The sequence below is a fragment of the Scaptodrosophila lebanonensis genome, unplaced genomic scaffold, assembly GCF_003285725.1.
Source record: "Scaptodrosophila lebanonensis strain 11010-0011.00,11010-0021.00 unplaced genomic scaffold, SlebRS2 tig00000080-arrow-pilon, whole genome shotgun sequence".
In the NCBI taxonomy this organism is placed as follows: domain Eukaryota; kingdom Metazoa; phylum Arthropoda; class Insecta; order Diptera; family Drosophilidae; genus Scaptodrosophila; species Scaptodrosophila lebanonensis.
In genome coordinates, this window is record NW_022060561.1 from 1718817 (window position 1) to 1732655 (window position 13839).

At 39.8% G+C, this 13839-nt stretch overlaps 1 protein-coding gene across 3 annotated transcripts in view; it reads left to right on the forward strand.

Annotated features, from left to right (window-relative positions):
- LOC115626207 (mucin-5AC) overlaps nucleotides 1–11518 on the forward strand; it is a 28357-nt gene extending 16839 nt beyond the window's left edge. For all 3 annotated transcript variants that reach the window (XM_030521491.1, XM_030521493.1, XM_030521494.1), the window contains exons 3-9: nucleotides 1936–2135; nucleotides 2214–2532; nucleotides 2610–3608; nucleotides 3689–4971; nucleotides 6192–6875; nucleotides 6939–7704; nucleotides 8389–11518. In XM_030521491.1, coding sequence (XP_030377351.1) covers nucleotides 1936–2135; nucleotides 2214–2532; nucleotides 2610–3608; nucleotides 3689–4971; nucleotides 6192–6875; nucleotides 6939–7704; nucleotides 8389–9044 — 4907 coding nt within the window. In that variant the 3' untranslated portion in view covers nucleotides 9045–11518. The remainder of the gene's footprint in view (nucleotides 1–1935; nucleotides 2136–2213; nucleotides 2533–2609; nucleotides 3609–3688; nucleotides 4972–6191; nucleotides 6876–6938; nucleotides 7705–8388) is intronic.
- Nucleotides 11519–13839: the final 2321 nt, after the last annotated feature.

Genomic DNA, 13839 nt, shown 5'->3' on the forward strand with positions numbered 1-13839 from the left:
GGGCTGTCGCCGCCGCCGACGATAATGATGCTGACAATAATAATGACGTTGATGATGACGCTGGCTTGATGGTTTGATTGTGAATTGTGGTTGATGATTATGAAGAAGATGATGACGTCGCGACAGGCGACAGCGGTCCGTTAATCGAAACTAAGCGATTCGCACACGCCAATTGCGTTTTTTATTTGCCATACAAGTATACATACATACATATGTAATGGTTTATATGTACATAAGTATATGTACTTATATGTGTGTGTGTTAGTTTTTTTATTCGCCTTGATATAAATACAGACAATGAATATATTGAGCCGAAAACAAACAATTGCTGCGTTTGTTGTTTTCAAACATGATGAGGGCTGGTTTTGGAATTCAGACATATGTATGTTTTCCACCTAAAAAAATGCCTCACAGCTCGCAAGATACTCGCAAAGTTCCGTAAAGTATTATTCTTTACGTTGGTAAGAAATGGAATAGAAACAGCAATTGATTCCTTTTAATTTCGCTAAAGCTACTTTATTCAAGAAAGTATAGTTTTTATAGAACCCCCTGCGTGTATTTCCGTTTTATCTGGCGTTTAGGTGCCATTCATATGTAATCTCACTCCTAGGTAACGATAGTTTCTCCACTTTCCTCTCTTTGGAAGGGTTTTTAAGATTTTTTCCCACACCATATTCCCATCTCTGTCACCACAAAGCAATTCAAGTTCCACAGTTAGTTGGATGGGCACAATTCCGTAAGTTTGATCTGTTTCAGATCTGAGACTAAAGAATTGTCAACCTCGATTACTCAGAGAGGTATCAAGGGCGCAGCACACAGAAACCCTAGAAAATAATAGAAAGTACTGAATCGGAGTACTAAAATCGATAAAAAGGGGGTCTAAGATAAATCTAAATTTAAATCTAAATTTAAATCTAAATTTAAATCTACATACGATAGAAGTCTAAAACAGCTTGAACAAAATTGTTCACTAACAGAATGTTATATGTTCGATTTGTCATACAAATTCTTTTCCACTTGCGAATCGAATTTTAAAAATTTCATTAAAGAAATTTCAACTTAAAACCGACAGCGAATATTTTCGTAATGATAACTTATTCAAGAAATCAAGTCCGTAAACCACCTACTATTTAATGCTATCTTATTCCAAGCCGGATGAGAATTGCTTCAAAGACGCTGTAAAATGCCAAATCATATAAGATATACATACGTGTACATACTTTGTTGCTGTGAACAAATAACCCAACATTTTATAAAGAAATATGGCGAATGGGATAAGCGTTAGAAAGGTGCTGGGGCGGGAAACCGCGTGTATTGAGGCGTGTGACTCATTTCCTGTCACAACCCCTTAAAACTTATCAACCAGTAAGCCACATTGAGTTTGTAAACTTTTAGAGATAAAAGAAAGAGCAAAAGTCAAATTGTGATATGGTTTAAGATGTGTTTGAATATAGTTGCAATAAATGTTTTTTACGATTTCCTGACATTTTTTTGATTTCCCAAAAAAAGGTTTGTTGAAGCCAGAACTGTTATTAAGACTAATTTATTATTTTAATTCCCAAGATAAAGAGACAAATTTTCAAACAAAGTGGATAAATAAATATATAAATCTAATACTCTTTGATCATGTTGTGCCTCTTAAAAAATTTAATTTTTTTAATTTCGTAAGTTTTCATCTATTTTTTTTTTTGTATTACAATTTTTACGAATTTCTGACCACATTTTTTTTGGTTTGTTTGAAGCCAGAACTGTTATTAAGACTAATTTATTATTTTAATTCCCAAGATAAAGAGACAAATTTTCAAACAAAGTGGATAAATAAATAAATAAATCTAAAACGCTTTGATCATGTTATGCCTCTTAAAAAATTGAATTTTTTTTAATTACGTAAGTTTTTATCTAATTTATTTATTTTTATATTTTTTGGTATTACAGCCTGGCAAGTGAAGAGCCCAAGTGAGATCACCGAGCTTTATGAAAAGTCATGCCGTAAACATAACACTCAGCCGCTGCTTAGCATTCTTGAGCACCTGAAAGTGCTCGATCTTAAGCAGGGACGCCAGCTGCTATTATCCTTGAAGGCCCTACCATTGACGCCCAACGACTGTGAGCCGCTAGAGGAAATATTTAAGCGGGTAAGCCATAGACTTTTCGCGTATCTATATGATTGTTTGTAATGCTGTATTTTGGAAATATCTCCTCCATTCATACAGATACAATATAAAACTATTGATCTATCCGAATGTCCGCTGACCGAAAGCTGCCTGGGCGCCCTTTTTCAAATGATTGAATACTATGAAGCTGCCAATGAACTGGACATATCGTACAATAAGGCCGAGATGTCGTTACGCGGCTGGAGCCTCTGCACCTATATGATAGAACGGAGCCTGGAACTGCAGATGCTCAATGCCGAGGGTAATCAGATATCGAAGTTGGGTGCCGAGAGCTTGGGCAACGCCTTGGCCACTTCTAATCTGCACACACTGAAGCTGGAGCATTGTGGACTGAAGGGGCCGCCACTGACTAGCTTATGTAAGTATTTATTTGGTTTCGAGAAACAAACTTGCTAACTGACACGATTTCTTTTTAAATAAATTAATTTCTGTTAGGCTGCAAGCTTTACCACAACAAAGTGCTCAAAGAGCTGTGGCTGGGCTACAATGATTTGGACTGCACGGATGCACAACATATTGCGGACATGTTGCGCTTCAATCACAGTATTGAGCTGATTGACATAAGCAACAACAACATAAGGGACGAGGGTACCATGTATTTGGTGCAGGCACTGATATTGCAGTCCACAGAACTGGAGCGGCGCAGTGGATTGCCCCTGCAGAGAGCGCGAGCCATTGAGGATGATGAGTGTGTGTCGCCATTGGAGACGACACCACCCGTGCAGCTAAAGCGTGGTCCGAGCGAGGAGGAGTGTCCCAAAGTGCCTGAAATCGAAGTATTGACGGATCAAGCATCGCAGTCTGCTTCTGCTTCTATTTCCGCAGCCGTTGCCGCTGCGGGTGGAAGCGGCGATGGTAGCACATCCATAGAAGAGGTAGAGAAGCAGCAGAAGCAGAACCAGCAACAGCAACAAGTGTCCGATGATCAGAAGCAACAGCAGCCTGCCGTTATGGATACCAGCGCAGCGCCAACGCCATTGGATCTGGAGAACGATGTGGACGATGACAATACAGACGACACTGTGCGCACTGTCCGGGGCTGCAATCAGGGCGCGGCTGGGCAGTCTATGCTGGACAAGCTGCTCTCGATGAACAGCGATAGCAGCAGCGAGGAGGCGCCCTCCAACATATCCACAGACACGCTGGCGGCTTGCTGCTCTGAGGATATTAGTGAGAACAGCAATGAGATTTATGATGCAAAGGCCACACAAGTAGCAGGCACAGCACAAACAACAAAAACAACAGCTAAGGTGACAATTCCGACGACGACGACGACGGCGACGACTACGACAGAAAATGAGACGACAAGCGCCTTGAAACCAACAGTTCCAGCAGCGCTCACGTTAGAGTCAGTGGAGCAGCTGTCTCCCAAGCAACAACAACAACAACTACAGCAACAACAACAAAGTTCCCAAACTGAACGCAACTTATGTGGTAATTATTTATCATTCCTCCTATTCCTACATATTGTAGAAAAATTGATAATTTAATTAACATTTTTCAACCCATTGCAGATATAACTCCCTCAACAGAGGCTAAAACCGTTGAAACCCCCAATGAAACCTGTGTACAGAACAACAATAACCACAACAGCAACAGCAACAACAACCACAACAACGCCCATGGGCATAACAATAGCAATAATAATGTTAATAATCATAAACCATCAACAACAACAACAAATCCTGGCGCTGAAATACCACCTAGTGGTATTTTTGAGGTGACGGCCGAAGAGAGCGATTGCATTAATGGTGGAGCAGCGAGCGGCTCCAGACCATTGGATGTTAATAAAAACGCCAAAGTTGGAGATGATTTCGAGGATACGCACAGCACAGATTCGGCGTTTGAGAGTGCTTCCGAGGGCGATATTAGTCGCCATTTGCCCGATGAGTTTAGTCGATTGTCTGTGTCGCTGGAGAGCACACGCCTGGATGACTTGACCAAGGAAATGGGCATAGAAACAGGCACCATAGCCACCGAATCAACTGAGTGTCTGGTGGCCGAGGAGGCAGGAACGCCCTCGTCCACACCGACGCCATCAACAACAACAACAACCGCAGCCACAGCAGCAACAGCGACGCTCACATTTGCACCAGATGTTAAAGACGATGAGGTATTTGCAGCGCCAAGACCCAGTCCTTGCCCCAGTCCAACACCTACACCGCCACCGCCTTCCACGTCGCCGGGCGGCGTCAGTTCTGGACTGCGACGCACGGAAACCAGTTGCGCTTACCTCAATCAGTCCACCCGCAATCGCTCCCAAAGCTCGGACAGCTTGTGCAGCGAAAATTCGTTGGATGGTAGCACCAGTTCGGAGCATCAGTTTGCAGAGAAATTGACCAAGAACGATACACTTTCCCGTCGCCAGCTGGTGGATGGAACGGCTGAGGCGGCAAATCGCCCGCCCAGCGGTCTTAAGGCCCTCACACTGTGGAGCAATAACTTGACTAAGGACTGTGGTCGCAGCATTGCCGAATTGTTGCAAAAGACCGTATCACTGGAGCTGCTCAACATCGGCAAGAACTGTTTGTCGAATGATTTTGTGGCGACCATCAAGGACAGCCTGACAAAGAACACAACGCTCACCACATTGGGTCTCCAGAGTGCACATTTAAGCGCGAAGGGCATCGAAACACTGGCGTCCATTCTAACCTTCGGTGGCAATAGCAAACTGCAGCGCATCGATATACGTGACAATAAACTAGAGGTGGAAAGTCTGAATATAATCGCCGATGTGTTGAAGTCCAACAAAACGATCACACAGATAGACATCAATGATGAGCCCAAACGTTTGACGGTAAGTTGTTGTTATTGTCGTTGCAGTTCCAGTTGGCCCCCTGAGCGCTTGTGTTACTGTGTTCCAATACATAAAACTACCTACCTCCTACATAATATAAACTCTTATATAAATATACATATTTATTGTAAATGAATTGTAAACCACCAGAAATGAAGTCAAAATTTGAACGTGTTGGATTCTCTAATGTCGATCCCACAGCCAACCACTGCCAATTGTAATCCTATTTATGAATTAGGTATAGTTACAATTTTTATAATAAGTATTATCCACCGTATAACCATTTCTAGTTTGATTCTTAGGAAGAGAACTTGTCTGCTTAATCGAAATACTTAGAGATATATATGTAGTTCAAGCTGATCTAGCAACATTTTTAGATGCGTTTCTCTGTAGTAATTAGAAAATATTTATGGGGTTATGCCTTTTTATATTTTATACCTGTAGGGTACAAATATTAGGTTTGTGCAATGTATGTAATTGGTAGAAGGGAGCATTTCCAACCCCATAAAGTATATAAATTCTTAATCAGCATGACGAGAGAAATCGATGTAGCCATGTTCGTCCGTCTGTATGAACCCCTGGATTTCCGAAACGGCTGGGCGCACATTAACTGAACTTGGTATGTAGACGCTCCTAGTCCCTGGGCAACACGAGTTTATTTTATTTTTTGGATTCAACAATTTCTGGCAATCTAGCATGAGTAGTCGACATTATACCTCGGCCATGCCGGGGTAGTGGAGTACACTGTTGTACCATATATTTATTTATTGGAATTGTGTTCTGTTGGTTAATTTAATTGAATCGTTTTCATTTCGTGTTGTTGTTGCCTCCATCGCAAAAGTTACCGATAGTGCCGATAGTTAATGTTATACCGCCAACGCCATTGCCTCAGGAGAGCGTAAGTAGATCATCATGTTCAGTCATAGCTAAAAATCAAACTGCATTTTATCGCTGATATGCCTTTCGCTCGCTCGCTCGCTCGCTCACTCACTCTCTTGCTAGCTAGCTAGCTCTCTGTTTGCTTGCCTCGCAAAGCCGCTAACAATGCACAGGTCCAGACATGCAAATGCCGTGCCGCTCTCTTTCCCAAAACCAATAACAAACACTTATACTGCTACACCACAGCTAATCGTGCACTGTATACGTAATTACTCGCATACAAGAATGATCTAATACAGTTGCTGTTGGTCTGCTTTCGCTCTCTTGCTTTGTCTTCGCAGATTGGCAGCGATGCGCATCTGGACTATACACGTGTTCTGGGCACTGTGCGATCGATGTGCTCGCGCAACGAGAAGATCCAGGCCGAATTGCTGGCGGAGAGGACGGCGAACGTGGGTGGAGGCGGCAATTGCAGTAGCAACGGCAGTGGTATCAACAATCGGTGTCGCGGTGGTTACTACTTGGGCTCGCGGAAGATATCGCTCACATGCCACAGTCGCCCGCTAGTGGATGCAGTCACGGGCACAGTCACGGGTCCGCTAGCAGTAACCGCAATGCCAACGCCGGCCGCCAAACTGGAGGTGAAGCGCAAGTCAAATGCGCGATTGCGCTCGCCGGGTCCCAGTCCGCCCACGGTGTCGCCATCCTCCTCGCCAAATCGCAGTCGCTTTCATGTCTCTCGTGTGAATGAGGTCAGTCCGCTGACATCGCCGCTGGTCGCAATGCCGCCACAGCATCCGCCCACGCCGCGTTCGGCCAGCAGCTGCATGTCCATACCGGCGGCCACATCGACCGGTGGCAGCCTCCTTGGCAGTCAAAGCAGTCTAAATGCGATGGCATCGTTGCCCACATCCAGCTCATTGCCGGCCATGGCCTCCGCCACATCGTCCACCCAGACCATTAAACGTCTGTCTGCCTCGCCTCGCTCACGTTTTCAAGTACAACGCATCTATGAGGATCCACAGGTATGTAGATTGCTATTGCTATATCAAAGAATTCAAGAAATATCATCTGCCTCCTCTACACAGGTGCCACTGGCCAGCCGACAAATGCCACCGATAACACCACAGACACCACCGATTATTTTGCCACCAACGCCGATGCTGAAGTCGACGCGCAAGGCTGCGCAGTTGGCCGAAGCGGCGTCTACAACATCATCAGCAACATCCACACAGAAGGCAGCGGTTGCACCAACACCAACAACAGTGGTTATTGTGGAGCCCAGCCAAGACGCACACCATGATGCCAATAGTACAAATGATGTCGATGAGACGGCGGTGACGAAAAAGCTATCGCCACATTTCACCAACTCGCCCACATCATCAAGCTCATGCTCCACATCGCCAGTATCGCTGACATCAAACTCCAATTCATCGCCATCACCGTCATCTTCGTCTTCATCAACATCTGCATCGGCGAGCAGCACCTCAAACGATGTCACCGATTCCTTCAATGTAGAATGCACAACGACAGTACCCAAGTCCTGTCCGATTGCGGTCTTTGGAGATAATGATATAACACTCACCAAAGATTCCGCTGCTGGAGCTGTACTCACAGCTGCATCTGTGGTCCAGAGTTCACAGCCCGCCGATGCAGATGTAGAAGTGCCAGTCGCAGTTCCGGTGACCGCAGAGATTGTCAATCTGCCGCCAACACGATCGCGGAAAACCTCATGGATCGCAAATCAATCGGCGGTGGACAAGCTGCTCACACTTTTCCATACTACCGCGATTTTTCAGCGTAGCTCATCTCCAGAAACCAAAACCAATGCGCCGACCACAAATAACGAACAGAGTTAGTTACATTTAGTTAGAACATTCATTTGGTTTACTAAGTATTTAAGTATCCAACCCCGGACCAGAAGAGTTTTCACTGTATTAATGAATCATTTTTCAAACGTTTCGCATTGGCTTATCAGCACTTTAACTTAGTCTAACTATTTTGCAACTATAGTATTGAGTCGTATACTTAATAGTTACTAGCACTAGTTCAAAATTATCGCATAGATTTTTATACCCTGTACCCGTAGAGTAAAAAGGGTATATTAATTTTGTGCAAAGTGTGTAATAAGCAGAAGAAAGCATCTCCGACTCCATAAAGTAAATATATATTTAGTGTCCGTCCGTCTGTCCGCCTGTATTTCGGAGTCGGTTGAACCCACATTCATCAAACTTGGTATGAAGACTCTTATAATATCCATGCAACGCGAGTTTATTTTATTTTTTTCTGATTCCCCCCCTGCCCGCTACAAAATTTCATTAATACTGTTCAACTTTCAAAAGCTAGATAAACCAAAACGTGTGAAAAACACGTAATCTATATATGTACAATTATCTACTTTTGTTTTAAATGTTGTTAGAATCTCCAATCTCTCTCAATATTGTATATTGAGGAATAGTTTTGAATTGGCTTTTACTTTTTTGTTGGATTTTCCATCTTTGCATGCATTTAATAATATTCCCATTTAAATTCTTGCAGACACAACCACCAGTACCACAACCACAATAATAACAACAGCAACGACAAACACCACAACTGGCGGCGGTTTGGGTTTCACCGACGTCAATGTCCAAGCCTCAAATACACTCGTAGCCACACGAAAGACAACACCACCCGCGTGGACGCCACTCGATGCAAACGTCAGCAATGCAGGCGCCACTTCTTTTCTGGACACTGCCTCGCGACAATTACGAGACTTTGGTAAGCAGGTCTTCAGACAGAACCTCTCGTTCAACCAGAGCGGCGATGCGGGGAACAATGGAGCAGCCGTGTTGGAACCAATTGCCACATCCACTAGCGTCACGACGGGAACCATAACATCGATCAGTTCGGAGGCGGCAAACACAAACGAACTCAATGCGGCGCACATACCGATGAATCTGAAGCGGGAGCTCAAGGAAAACATATCCCCAGAGCACACGATCAATGAGGAGACGCTGCACACCCTTCAGAAGTTGGCACGGTCCGAGGACGTCACATTGAGGGCCGAGGCTGCGGCCGAACTGGGCGACATTGAGATTGTGATGCACAGCGAGCTGGACGATTGCTTGACTGAGGGAGCCCAGGAAGATGCCGCGGCAGTGGGACCAGCAGTGGCTTCGCCACCAGCCTCAGTGGCGACACCTCAAATTTAGGACGCAGCCAAGCACTGAAGTGGGGCTACAACAAAAAAAAAAGAAGAAGAAGCAATTGGACATGTGCAATTGACAATGTTGATGACCAATCAATCAATCAATGAAGCAAACAAACAGCGAAGAGCAACCAACCCACCCACCCATCCACTCTTTCCCTGGCGTTCCTCTGTAACCCAACCACCACCACCCGCCCGCCTTGTAATTGTTGCAAAGACAAAAAACAAAAAGAGAAGAAAAGCAAAGACGAAAACAGTGAAAAGTGAAAAGATTTTGCCCCACACACAACATGAATAATAACGCAAGTACACAAGTTTTTACAAATTAAACATATTTTTTTTCTGTTTTATTTTTGGTTAAATTCTTTTTAAGTCGCATATACATACAACATATACATACATATAAATATATATACATACATATATTTACATATACAACAATATACTTACGCAAAATATAAATATATTTTATTGATGATAAGAAACAAATGAATGAACGTAAGCAACACAGAGAAGGGTATACATTACTTAACACAAAAAACAAACCAACCAACAAACAAACAAAGAAAAAACAAACAATTGAATTAATAGCAAATTGTAAAAGTTAAAAGTGTGGGCAGTTTGAAAAGTCGTTCAGTGCTAAAAATCGAAAGCAAAATTTGTACTTAACAGCAAAAAGTGTGTATAACATATATATTTTTTATAATTTTATTATGATTTTTCAAACTTAAAACTGCAGCAAAACTTATCATAAATACATACTTTAATTTTTGTTGATATGCTAAGTTTACGATATAATGAATGGAGAGGTACATACATATGAGTATATTTGTCTGATGTCCGATAGGAATTATTCAGAAACCTTAACAAAATGTCCAAACTGTAAAATCGAGGTTTCTTGTACTTTGTTTCTTTCGAAATGTGCAATGCCTTATAAAACAAAAGTGTAGTTAGCTAAAGCAATGAACTTATTCAAAATATTCACTCACACATTTCTTATTGTGGAGACCAACACAACAAACACACACACACACAAAATTAACAACAAATTAGTATTGTAAAAGAAAAACAAAAAATTAAATTAAATAAAATGACACAGACGTGCGAGGCAGTGGAAGAGATTTTTTGCTTTTGCTACAAATCCAAACACACAAAGATACAAATACAATAATTAATATATAATTTGCCAAAAGAACCAATTTTGTAAATTCAATAAAAAACAAAACAAAAACCCACCAGCAGTTCAAGTTGAGAAAGTATAGTAGTAGACAACATTGAGTTGAGAATTATACGCGCAAGAATTACTTAAAATTAAAACGTACATTCTTACATTTCACACACAAAAAAAAAACCCAAAATAAATCCAATTGATCTCATTATGTGATATTTGTCGTAGTACCCAAAGCGTTCACTGTTATCTACATGTAACCGAAACATATGAGTTAAATAATATACATTTTTTGTACATATACGGAACACGCGAACACTCTCGTCTCTTAAGTACATAAATAATAGTACTTACATATATTAAATACATACATAAATATATATTCTAACTCGCAACCGCAATTACACTTACAATTACGACTATATATGAAGCTGTTCAATAAACATACATACATACTATATACGTACATACATACATATTAATACATACATACATATATACATGCATATATTTGTTGTGAAAAACTGAATGATCATGTGAATGCCAAGAGCGACTTTTCAAATTGTCCCGCGTCCCGCCAACTTTTAAATAATTTACAATCTGCTGCTCACAAAATAGAAACGATAATACTAGCAACAACAAAACTAAAAAATTAACGTAATGTCCTAAGTACATACTATATAATTCGATGAATCCTTGTAAATATCGCGTGTGTACTGTAACCTGTAAAAGAACGTGGCTGGACATGTCGGCCCATTTAAGAACTAAGACTTAATCTTCAGTTGTTATTTTCCTGTTCGTTTTTCAAGTTATTTTTCTATGTGAGGATTTGATTTAATGACCACTACTCCCTTGTGTTTAATTATAAGTAGCTAAACGCTTTTTCAATATTTTCCAATGTCACACAATTATTTTTGATATCGTTAGCTCACACACACTTTATATATATATATATATGTTAATGAGAAAGTTGTTATCCATTATTTGAATTATTTTATATAGTTGAAGCGAATGAACGCAGTGCAACATTTATATCAATTCAGTTATTGTTTGATTATTATGATTATTATTATTATAATTTTATGTTTTGTAAATTATATCGTACTTAATTTACAAACCTGTTGCTGGTGCTCACACAGATTATTAAAAATTAGGCACTAGAATATTATGTACTTGCCGGCACTCTAAAATTAATTTCATTTAACAAAATGTACTTTTTGAAATTTAATTTTGGATTAACATATACAACATAATAAATATCTCTTGAAAAAACAAATGCTTTGGCTAATTGGTAACTTAAACGTATTTTCATATGTTAAGCATAAATTAGCAAACCAAATGAAAAAAGAAAAAAAAACAACAACAAATCTATCAAATAAACTCTTTAAAGTTGTAATGAGAAACCAAACATTTTATTCTATTGGATTGGGTAAATAGAAGTTCATTTCTATTACCCTATTTTAAACATTTTACCTTATATGCAATGCGTTAATAAGGATGGTTGTTGTCGATGGAACATATGGAAGCTACTTATAGTAAACAAGCTAAATTTGAAGTTAAGCGGATGAAAATGGTAGATTTTTCATACAATCGTAGGAGACCGTTTTACCCCCTTTAGAGTTCGAATTTTCCAAAACCCAATGCCCAATTTCACTGTGAGAGGGATCTTGTGTCCAAATTTCAGCTTACGTTTTGGGCTGTGTGTTGATTGCCAATCAGTCAGGACAAACTGTTATATATATATATATATATATAGATGTTCTTCCAGTCACCACCAAATGCACAGCAAAACTTTTCTGGCTCTAAGTCCGACCCTGATTATATAATGGGACAGTAACCGAGTCATAAACATATACCGATTTTTTTTTCCTAAAGCTTCCAATCTTAACACAATTTAATTTACAAATGAATCGACCTATCAGAAATTGACGAAGTACTTTTTAAAAGAGATATTCCACATTTCCAATAAGTCCAAGCCCAATCAGTGTGACTAATACTTTACGATTTGTAACAACTTTGCTATAAAGTTGATCAACAAAAAATAATTTTCTTTCCAATTCAAAGTTATGAGGCCATCGAAAAAAGAAAATAAACCTCAGAAAAAATGAAAATACTAGAATTGGAATATTACATAATCGGTTTTAACTATTGATATATACTATATTTAATAATTCGCGATTTCTCTGTAAATTCGTACATTATACAGGAAGCAAGGGTTTCTCTACAGTCTATGAGGTTCTATATATTCCATCATATGCCAATGATTTCTATTTCACCAAATTGGCATTTCCATAAATTGCGAAAACCTTTTGGAAGATCTCTTCAGTATAGTTTAGAATCAGCCCCTCTAAGATCCTAAAGAAACATGTCTTTTGCTTGAATATCATTTCATAGAGTTTACAAAATTGAAAAATTGGATGTATCGAGGGCTGCGGTTATTGAGTTCGTGCTGTAATTAAACCTCTGATGCGTATATCCGTTAAAATATTAATTTAAAACAAATCTATCATAAAGCGTATAGGACTCGATTTGATATATAAATGCAAAGAGCGTATAATATTGTTTGAGAGATATTTCCCAAACTATTTATTTTCAAGCACACATTTTACGCATCATAATGCTTTTCCCAACTTATTTATTAACATACTCTTTATAGAAATAATTATAAAGAATTTGGCTAGATTGGTTTTAACTTCAGTCAGTAATATATTTAAAAAAGAACATATACATATGTTGTTTTTTGATGCTCCCTGAAATTAATTATTTAAAGATTCTAATTCAAATTTTCATGAATTGAAAGCTATTTGAAATACTATTGCTATCATTTAGAATCAATAAATAATATTTCAATAAATATTTAAACGACTTTCCAGCCTATTTCCAAACAGCAAGCCCAATAATCTCTACAAAATTTAAAAAGGAACTTTAAATTTTTAAGTTTTATGCGTTTAGATAATTCTCTGTGCGTAAATTTGGCTTAAATGCTTATATACTGCATTATATGCAGCCAAGAGCAGCACAGTAACTGCAATATTTTTTATTTTATTTATCTGCTTATTTTTTAAGCAGACCAGACGAATTATATTCACACACAGTATTTGAGAAAGCCTGCAGAGGTGTAAGAATTGTGGGAAAAAAAGAGTCAAATATCCGCGTGAAAAAGAAATCATGACAACTGTTGATACAAATAGTATGTATGTATGTATGTATGTACGTGCAGTACAATGGCAAAGGCACAGGCACAGCTGAGCGTAATACGAATGAGCAGAAGAGTATCAAGGGGGAAGGAGGAATATAAAATTTCATTCATAAGTTCTTGTGCATTTGATGTTCTGTTTGGGTTTTTTGTTTACGCAACACACATGCGAATGGGAATGGAAATGCGAGGAGAGAGAGAGGCGAGTGTGAGGAGCGGCGCGAATATGGGGGGTTGCTCTCTGTTGCTAACAGATTGCTGTTAAGCGCTCGATGCTGCAAAGTCCTGCGCTGTTAAATAGCGGAAGTGAGGAACTGTTCTTGAGCTTCAGCTTCGCATAATTCAAATTTGTGCGTTCAGTTGCAGTTGGCGCGTCGTTCGCTACAGATCGCGGTCGCGTGTTAATCCCCAGCTAAGTAAGTGTTTTTCTTCAAA